Genomic DNA, 10,411 nt, shown 5'->3' with positions numbered 1-10,411 from the left:
AAATGTAGATAGATAGATAGATAGATAGATAGATAGATAGATAGATAGATAGATAGATAGATGATAGATAGATAGAAAAATTAAATAAATAAAAAAGAAAAAATAAGAGAGGGGCAGCCAGGTGGTTAAGTGGATAGAGAGCCTGGTTTAGAGATGGGAAGTCTTGGGTTCAAATCTGACCCCAGCCACTTCGTAGCTGTGTCACCCTGGACAAGTTACTTAACTCCTATTGACTAGCCCTTAAACCTCTCTCTACCAAAGTATTGGTTCCAAGACAGAAGGTAAGGCTTTAAAAAAAATTTAATATGATGTAAAAAAATGAAAAACATCAATAAAAATATTTTAAGTGCTTAAAAAAATGTGGTGCCCACTCTCAGTGACCTTTTGTCTGAAGTAAGGGCCACAGAGTTGTTAGGATTCTAGATCTTGCTTTCCCAGCACAATGTTCTTCCCACTCCACTAGGAAGGAGAGCTCTGATGTGATCTGTTTGCTTCAGGTCTACAGATGGGTTGACCATCCCAACATGGTGCTCCAGAGACTGAATGAGCAGAGGCACCGAGGTCTCTTCTGCGACATAGTATTAGTTGCCGATGAACAGAGAGTCCCGGCCCACCGGAATCTCCTGGCTGTATGCAGCGACTACTTCAACTCCATGTTCACCATTGGTATGCGTGAAGCCTACCAGAAGGAAGTGGAACTGGTTGGAGCCTCCTACATTGGCCTCCGAACCGTCATTGACTTTCTCTATGGCAGCGAGCTTTCTTTAGATGGTGGGAACATCGACTATGTCTTAGAGACCGCTCACCTTCTGCAGATCTGGAAGGTGGTTGATTTCTGCTGTGAGTATCTGGAAAATGAGGTGAGCGAGGAGAATTATTTGTACCTGCAAGAATTAGCATCCATCTACAGTCTGAAGCGCCTGGACTCTTACATCGACTCCTTCATCCTGCGTAACTTTGGGACATTGTCCTTCACCCCAGACTTTCTGCAGAACGTTTCCCTCCAGAAACTCTGCCAGTACCTGGGCAGCAGCCTGGTCCAGAGAGAGTGTGAGCATGACCTGCTCCAGGCAGCCCTCCAGTGGCTGACCCAGTATCCTGAGCGGGAGGCAGATGCCTTCCAGGTGCTAGAAAACATCCATTTCCCACTGATCCCCAAGAGTGACCTCCTGCACCGGGTCAAGCCTGCCGTCTGCTCACTGTTGCCCAAGGAGGCGAACTGCGAGGGCTTCATCGAGGAAGCTGTTGCCTACCACAATAACGTCGCTGCCCAGCCGGTGCTGCAGAACAAACGCACGTCCCTGCGAACCAATGAGGAGCGGCTCCTGTTCGTGGGTGGGGAGGTGTCAGAGCGCTGCCTGGAGCTCAGTGATGACACGTGCTTTCTGGATGCCAAAAATGACCAGTGGGTCATGGAGACACCTCTCCCGGCCCGGAGGAGCCACCACTGCGTGGCTGTGTTGGGGGGCTTCATTTTTATAGCAGGAGGCAGCTTCTCGAGGGACAATGGAGGGGACGCGGCCTCAAATCTTCTCTATAGATATGATCCCCGCTGGAACCAGTGGATAAAGGTGAGATTAAAGCCAGTTTGGTCTTCTTTCTCTTTCCGTAGGGATTCTTTTCTTCTTTAGTCCTTATAGGATGTTATTTTGTTTAATTCCTTTTCTTCTTGGCTAGAAAACCAGAGTCTGGGCAGTTACTAATGGAACCAAATCTTCCATTTTCCCATCTAGATTCTCCTGTCTTACTTGCTGTCCCTCACCCATAACTCCATCTCAGCATTGTACTGACTGTCTCCTCTCCCCCATACCTCGCTCTTTTTTCTTACCTCTAATGCCTAGCTTCTCTGATTTCCTTCAAGACTCTGTGCAAGGAGCAGCCAGGTGGCTCCGGAGATAGAGAGCCCCGCAAGGAGACAGGAGGAGGTTCTGGGTTCAAATCTGACCTTATATACTTCTTAGCTTTAAGCCCATTGCTAGACCTGGCTCTCCATCCCCTGAGACACTTAGCTATCCCTGATTATATTTGTTGCAAGAGTTTTCTTTTTCTTTTCTCAAAGGCAGGGAGAAAAAATAAATTTTTATTCATGGAAAAAAATTTTTTAATAATATCTATAATGCTTATGGGGTGGTTGTAAAGTTTGCAAATCCTAAATGGCTACATAAATGTCAGTTGTTGCTGCTGTGGGAAATCCCCAGGTGTTGAGTCTCCCTCTGAGTCCTTGATGGGTATGTGAGTTTCTGTGACTTTTTTGCAGGTGGCTTCCATGAACCAGCGTCGAGTGGATTTCTACCTGGCCTCCATTTCAGACATGCTGGTAGCTGTAGGTGGGAGAAACGAAAACGGGGCACTTTCTTCCGTGGAAGCATATAGCCCGAAGAACGATTCCTGGTCTTATGTGGCAGGTTTGCCAAGGTAAGTTTTATTCTCAGTTTAAGACTCCAATGTGAACTTCTTTTTTTTTTTTTTTTTTTAAACCCTTAACTTCTGTGTATTGGCTCCTAGGCGGAAGACTGGTAAGGGTGAGCAATGAGGGTCAAGTGACTTGCCCAGGGTCACACAGCTGGGAAGTGTCTGAGGCAGGATTTGAACCTAGGACCTCCCATCTCTAGGCCTGACTCTCAATCCACTGAGCTACCCAGCTGCCCCTCCAATGTGAACTTCTACAAAGATGAAGTTGCCTCCTGGCTAAGGATGCTATGATCAGGAAGCTTTCTCTCAGATTTATTTTTAAATGGTTCTCAATCCACTGAACCATTACTCAGATTTATCCTCTCACAGTTTTTAGAGGTATGATCACTGTAACCTGGCTAAGCCCCAGTTTCTTCATCTGTAAAACTAGGAAAATGATCCCTATCATACCTTATTTATAGGATTATTATTAATTTTTACTTTCTGTATTAGTAACAATTCTGAAATAGAAGGGCAAGGGGGCAGCTGGGTAGCTCAGTGGATTAAGAGCTAGACCTAGAGACGGGAGGTCCTAGGTTCAAATTTGACCTCAGACACTTCCCAGCTGTGTGACCCTGGGCAAGTCACTTGATCCCCATTGCCTACCTTTACCACTCTTCTGCCTTGGAGCCAATACACAGTATTGACTCCCAAGATGGAAGGTAAGGGTTTAAAAATAAAATAAAATAAAATAGAACGGCAATCAAGGGCTAGGCAAAAGGGGTTAGGGTCACACAGAAAGGAAGTTTCTGAGACCCTATTTGAACCCAGGTCCTCCCAACTCTAGGCCTGGTGCTCTATCCATTGAGTTCATAGGATTAATGTGAAATTTACATGAAATAATCTATTCAGAGCCCTTCTGAAACCTGAAAGTGTTATGTAAATGTCAATTATTATTAATTTTTGCACTGGTTTTCCCATTTCATTGGAAAAGAAATTCCCAGTGAGGAAACTTCCTCCACCAGTACTCATTAGTACCTACCATTCAACTTGATTCTTGGATCAAATGAGAGGACATGTAAAGTGCTTTGCAAACCTTAAGGCTCTAGGTAAATTCTAACTATGTTGTCGTTGTGTTGTCTGAGGCACTAAGAGGTTAAATTACTCACTCAGGGTCACAGGGCCAGTCTATGTCAGAAGTCGGACTTGAACCTGGGTCTTCCTGACTTTAAGACTAGTTTTCAATCTACTCTGCCCTACTGTGTGATTGTGCTTAAGTTATATAACTTTGGGGGTGGCACCTCACGGAAGATGGAGAATTAGCTGCTTAGGACAAGGCGGGGAATGGACAGCTAGGTGGTACAGTGGATAGAAAGCTAGGTCTGGAGATGAGAGGTCCTGGGTTCAACTATGGTCTCAGACTCTTCCTAGCTCTGTGACCCTGGGGAAGTCATTTAACCCCAGTTGCCTATCCATTGCCACTCTTCTGCATTGAAACCATTTCTTAGTATTGGTTCTAAGACAGAAGATAAAGGTTTGGGTTTCTTTTTTTTTTTTTTAATTACACAACCTCTTTGTGTCTTAATTTCCTTCTCTGAAATTTAATGAGATTGGATTAAATTAGTTTCCAAGCTCTTTTTAGCTTTACATTTCCTGACTTGCTCATAGTCACACTAATCGATGAAAAGGGACAAAATTTGACTTGGTATAACTGATTGGAAATGAGAGGAAGGCATCAAAGATACCCTCAAGGTAAGAAATCTAGGGGACAGTAGATGATGGCGGCCCCAGGACACCTGATTCCACGTTGGGTGTGTTTTCCATTCCATCATAAGGTTGGTGCTAAGAGTATTTATCTTGACTTCTCTCCATTTCTAGATTTACATATGGCCACGCAGGCACCATCTATAAAGACTTTGTTTATATCTCTGGAGGACACGATTACCAAATTGGCCCTTATCGGAAGAATCTCCTCTGCTATGACCACCGTACCGATGTGTGGGAAGAGAAGAGGCCGATGATCACGGCCCGAGGTTGGCACAGTATGTGCAGCTTGGAGGACAGCATCTACTCCATCGGAGGCAGCGACGACAATATCGAATCCATGGAACGCTTTGACATCCTGAGTGTGGAATCTTACAGTCCCCAGTGTAACCAGTGGACACGAGTGTCTCCTTTGCTGCAGGCCAACAGTGAGTCTGGTGTGGCCGTGTGGGAAGGGAAGATCTATATCCTTGGGGGCTACAGCTGGGAAGACACCACCTTCTCCAAAACAGTACAGGTGTACGACCGGGAAAAGAACAAGTGGATCAAAGGGACTGACCTCCCTAAAGCCATCGCAGGAGTCTCTGCCTGTGTTTGCGCCCTGAAGCCCAGACCAGAAGACAAAAAAAAAAAACCGAAAACTAAGAGGCATCAAGATCGAGGTCGATGACTGAGCTGGGATGACCCTATTCTTGATAACTGTCATCTCCATGAATGTCTTATTTAATGGCAATTTTTTTTTCCTAGCACTTTGGAGACAGAAGCCCAGATGCTAAGACATCTGGAACTTGGGGCAGAATCCTCAGGCACAGTTTAGTGAGTCACAAGAGTGAAAAGTGCTATTACAGTTTTAAGTTAGAAATGTATATTAGGTAACATTTAGCTACAACTTATCACTTTTATGTTACCGGTTATTCCACAACAATTAATAACAATTTGTAAAAGATATATGTAATACTGTAGCTTATTATTTTTACAGAATAAGTAAACAATAAGAACAGTAAGAGTATAGATGTGGAAGGGTCCCTAGAGGTCATCTAATCCCCATTTTACCAATGACGCGACTGAGGCCCAAAGAGAGGTGGTGACTCTCCCATTTTCACATCACAGCTTAGTAGCAGATCTGGGACTAGAATTTGGGTCTGTTGCCTTTTGGTCTGGATACTCATCTAGACTCGTTTCCTCCTGGAGGAATTGCCCTGTAGTAGAACTTTACAGACAACAAAATCATAGGGGGTGACATTGTTGTCGGTGATCTTACCACACTATGCCTTATAGGTTCTTTTTTTTTTTTTTTTAAACCTTTACCTTCCATCTTAGAATCAATACTGTGTATGGATTCCAAGAAAAGAGTGGTAAGAGCTAGGTCATGGGGGTTAAGTTACTTTCCCAGGGTCACACAGCTAAAAAGGTTCTGAGGACACATTTGAACCTAGAACCTCCCTTCTCTTGCCCTGGCTCTCAATCCCCTGAACCATCTAGCTACCCCTGCCTTAGAGGTTCTTAATACATTTGAATAATATCTAAGAGTATCCAATCACCGGTATGTATTAGTTATCACAACTTTCTAATGCCATCACCTTGGACTCTGAGGTGATAATAAGGAATCATTTGGGAAAAAAAAACACAAAAAAACAAAAAACAAACAGGTGTGATGAATAGATTAAGTCCTTATTTATATTTTCATTCACCAACTGCATCCCTGACTCATTAAATTCCTTGTGTTTCTAATATATTGAGTTAACATAACCTACATTCCTTTCTCTGAAAATTTTGGTAAATGTCACAACCAACCTTATTTTTTCATACATAAATTGGTCTTGAAAGACTGACCAGAGGTTCTAATATAAACTGCTAAATGAATACTTTGCACTTTCTATAGAGAAGGCATGTCACTTACTGGCTCTGACATCCTCTAGCTTTCTAACTCTGGACAGGTCATGTAATTTCTCTGTATCCTCAGTTATTTCATTTTTAAATTTGTATTCTTGTTATTATTTTAACTTTTACCTTCTCTCTAAGAAAGAAGGGCAAGGATTAGGCAATCAGGGCTAAGGTCCCAGAACTAGGAAGTAGCTGAGGCCAAATTTGAACTAAATTTGAACCCACACCCTCCTGATTTGAGACCTGGTACTCATATCTACTGTGCCACTCAGCTGCCCCTGTTGCATCTTCTTAAAATGAGGGGGTTGGGCTAGATGATCTCCAAAGAACCCAGCAGCTCTAATAAATCTATGATTTTATAATTCCATATAAACTAATACTAAATGTTTAGCACCCGCTTTTTATTCCATACCTCTCTTAAGTCAAAATTCCTCATGTGGGAGTTAGTAGAAAATCAAGGAATTTTTGATACCTTTGAAACAGCTGATGTCCTGATGCTAAGGGCTCAAGTAAGAGAGGAAGAAGAGTGTAGCCATCCTTGAAAGGTCTTAAGTTGCTTGAGACAAGAAAAGTCATGATTTTTTTTTTAAAAAAAGAGTATTATTGAAACATAGTAGCAAAAGGCTTAAAGAGACAATATAACAAGATAGATAGTGAGCTGGCCCTGGCGGCAGAAAGACTTGCCACTGAAACATACTATCAGGATGACCCTGGCCAAATCACTTAACTGCTTATTGCCCCTGACCAGTTCTCTAAGCTTAAAAGTTACAAAGAAGGTACACCCATCATCCCATGAAATCTGATTTTTTTTTTAAAGGAAGAAAGAAAAATATGAATTTATTTCTTCCTAATTATGATTTTCTGTTATCTCCCTCCTTAGCCCTAGAAAATTTCAAATGGATATTTTTGCCATAGCTACCTACAGAAGTTGTAAAACACATTTTAGACTTCTGTTTCTATTGAGGCCAGTGGCACTGACAAGATCTTGGCACTCAATGGTACCTACAATACCTGGCTCTGCCGCCCTCTACTGGTCAGTTGTGATTTAGCAGGGTTGTTTGTTTTTCTTAAAATCCTTAAGACAGAAGTCTTAGTAGAGTTTCTAAGACAGAAGAGGGCTAGGCAATCCAGGGTTAAGTGACTTGCTCAGGGTCACACAGCTAAGAAGTGTCTGAAGCCAGGATTTAGCAGGTTTTTAAAACAACTATGCAGTTCCTTTCCTTCTTATAAAGGGACCTGATGGTGCTAACACTGGACTTCTAGACTGTATCAAAATAGATAACAGTTCTCACAGTTTTTCTTAGGGTCCTGCGGACCCCTCAGTAGCATAGTTGTCTAGCACATTGTAAGCACCACAAAAATGCCCATCCCTTCCCTTTCTCCTGCCTTTCCCTTCTACACTCAATATCTCTCCCTCAGTTATGATCAAGTCCATGATTATTTTGTTTTTTAAAACCCTTACCTTCTGTCCTAGTACCAGTTCTAAGACAGAAGAGGTAGGCAATCAGAATTAAGTGACTTGTCCAGGGTCACACAGCTAGGAAGTCTCTGAGATCAGATTTGAATCCAAATCCTCCCAACTCCTGTCCTGGCACTCTAGCCACTGTGCTACCCAGCTGCCCCAAGTACATGGTTATTGCTGTGACTTTTTGCACCTTACAAAGGCTCAAGAAGGGGAGGAACTCCATGAGCTTAGGATCTGTGAATAGCTTTGGAAGATTGGAGATATCTGGCTAAGTCCTATTCTCCTATTCTCAGTCTTGTGTATGACCAGTGAGATCAGTCCATCCCTTTGAATTAAATAAAGGTTATGGCAGTCCTCCTAGCTATTTCCAGATGACCTTCTAATAACCCGGTATATTATTTAGAATAAAGGTGACGTGCATTAGTTAGCCTCGGTTTGGAACTTTTGATTTGGGACTTTGGGGACATTAGGCTAATATGTCATGATATCTCCCTTGACAGTATTAAAGCATACTTTGTTTATGTTTTTTAAAAGTCCCCCTCAATAAAACCTGAGATCCCCAGCCACTTAAGTTCAGTTTTTCCTCTTAAAGTAGGAACTCAAAGTCTTACTTCGCAACGTTTCTGAGTCCTGCTTCTCTATAGGAACTAGAACATACAAAGCTTCCAATATATATTGGATTTGAAGAATAGGCAACACATGCATATGAAAAATCTTGGCCATTTCACATTAATGAATGTTCCTCACCAGACTTACCTCTTTGGAAATTTCCATCTCCAAGGAAAGACTATTTTTCGGTCACATTCTTGAATCTTGCCACTCCTTGAACTTCGAAAACAAGCAGATCTCTTATAGATTCTCTAAATGATTATGTTTCATCTTATTTTGTTTACAAAGGAATTGGAACGTAACCCAGGAGCAGATAGATGCTTTCAAAGTTCATATTCACTGGGCCATAATAATACAAGCTTCAACATGTTTTGGGTCAATAGGTTAATGTATCAAGGACCTTTGAGTTCTAATTCTGAGGGTGAAGCCTCCTTCTACCAATTAAGATTGGAAAAAAAAAAAAAGATTGGACCCCCATGACTTATGATCTTCTAGAGCTGCCTGAGACTCTTCCAAGCGTAGGTTGTGTAGGGTTCCATAAATCTTAAATGCAGTGCAAAAAAAAGCCTGGAGGAGACCTTTCTGCCTCCAATCTTTAAAAAAAAAAAAAGTTTTTATTAATCCATTTCATCTGTTTAGAAGGACTTAGCTATCAATAGAGTTGTTCGGAAAGCAATCATAGTATTCAGAGCTAGAAGGACCTTGGAGATCATTGAGGCCCAAAATGTTAGCTACTATTTTGGTTGGGCACAAAGTCCCTGGTGTTATTCTGCCCAAGAGCCACACAAAATATTCCGAATGTGGGGGCAGCTGGGTAGCTCAGTGGATTGAGAGTCAGGCCTAGAGATGGGAGGTCCTAGGTTCAAATCCGGCCTCAGCCACTTCCCAGCTGTGTGACCCTGGGAGAGTCACTTGACCCCCATTGCCCACCCTTACCACTATCCACCTAGGAGCCAATACACAGAAGTTAAGGGTTAAAAAAAAATATATATTCCAAATGTATGGTGAGCCCGGAGTGTTATTTTCTGACGCGCAAGCAGAGTTAATTCCAATTCTTGAACCCTTCATGAACCTAAACAAGTCAAGAGCTTAGAAAACAACCAAATTTGATGATTCTAACTTTTGGCAGGAACTCAAATCTCATAATCGTTATGAATTTTCGGTTCTAAAAGCTGGAACCAACAAGAGATGTTCCAAGGACATTTCAGTTCAATTCAATTAAAGATAGTGCAAATTCGTGACTTTTTTTTTTATACTCTTACTTTCCATCCTAGTAATAGCTCTAAGACAGAAGGACAATGGCTGGGCAATCGGGCTTACGTGCCTTGCCCAGGGTCACACAGCTAGGAAGTGTCTGAGGCCAGATTTGAACTCGGGTGCTCCTGAATCCAAGCCTCGTGCTACCCAGCTGTCCCTTACAACTTCCTTAAAAGCAAACTTTGTAAGTATCACAGTCCATTTTCACTGGGAAATGATAATACAAGTTTGAACATATTTGGGGTCAATAGGTTAATACATAATAATATAATTTGTCTAATAATACGCTTGCCAAAAGAAGGAAGTATGATTTAGGAGCATTGCATAAGGCAGCAAAAGTACTTCCATTTCAGTTCATTCTCTGCTACTTTACTACCAATATGATCCTGGGCAAAGCATTGAAAATTGATGAAAATCATTTTCTTCAACTGTAAGATGGAGCCCAGGCATAGAGGATTGTGGCATGGACTAAAACAGTTTCTAAAGTTTCATTCTTTTTTATTATTATTATTAAATAAACCCTTGCCTTCTCTCTTAGAATTGACACCAAGTATCAATTCCAAAGCAGAAGATTGGTAAAGGCTAAGCAATTGGGGTTACGTGACTTGCCCAGGGTCACACAGCTAGTAAATATCTGAGTTCAGATTTGAACCCCAAGACCTTCCATTTCTAAGCGTGGCTCTTTATCCACTAAGTTACCTAGCTGTCCCTGTAGTCTCTTTCATCTCTAAATCCTACAATCAGTATAGAGTGACATCTCAGTGACAGTCCAAAACTTTCTGAGAAATGACCCTTCCAATTTTGTAGACTACACTGTGATCTTGCTAGTGAGGTGTATATATATATATGTAGGCTCTCCTATTTCATTGTGACCACCAGTAGTGCAGGGGGTTATCCAGCTCATGCTAGAGCAGCATCTTAAAGCCCTTTGCTCTTCTAACTTCTCAGCTCTATTTTGAGGACTTGGACCCAGCTCCCAGCTATGGGCACAACTATTAGAGGCAGTGATTGGCTATTTAGTAAATCTCGCTAAGCTGGATC

At 42.0% G+C, this 10,411-nt stretch overlaps 1 protein-coding gene across 1 annotated transcript in view; it reads left to right on the top strand.

The window, feature by feature from the left end:
- The window catches only part of KLHL36 (kelch like family member 36), a 57,029-nt gene extending 51,963 nt beyond the window's left edge, over nucleotides 1-5,066 (top strand). The window contains exons 2-4 of the mRNA XM_044659405.1: nucleotides 439-1,571; nucleotides 2,258-2,415; nucleotides 4,270-5,066. Of these exons, the coding sequence (XP_044515340.1) occupies nucleotides 439-1,571; nucleotides 2,258-2,415; nucleotides 4,270-4,825 (1,847 nt within the window). The 3' untranslated portion in view covers nucleotides 4,826-5,066. The remainder of the gene's footprint in view (nucleotides 1-438; nucleotides 1,572-2,257; nucleotides 2,416-4,269) is intronic.
- The last annotated feature ends 5,345 nt before the right edge of the window (nucleotides 5,067-10,411 follow it).

This window comes from Gracilinanus agilis, chromosome 2, assembly GCF_016433145.1.
Source record: "Gracilinanus agilis isolate LMUSP501 chromosome 2, AgileGrace, whole genome shotgun sequence".
Taxonomy (NCBI): Eukaryota; Metazoa; Chordata; class Mammalia; order Didelphimorphia; family Didelphidae; genus Gracilinanus; species Gracilinanus agilis.
This window is presented reverse-complemented; position numbering and strand designations above follow the sequence as displayed.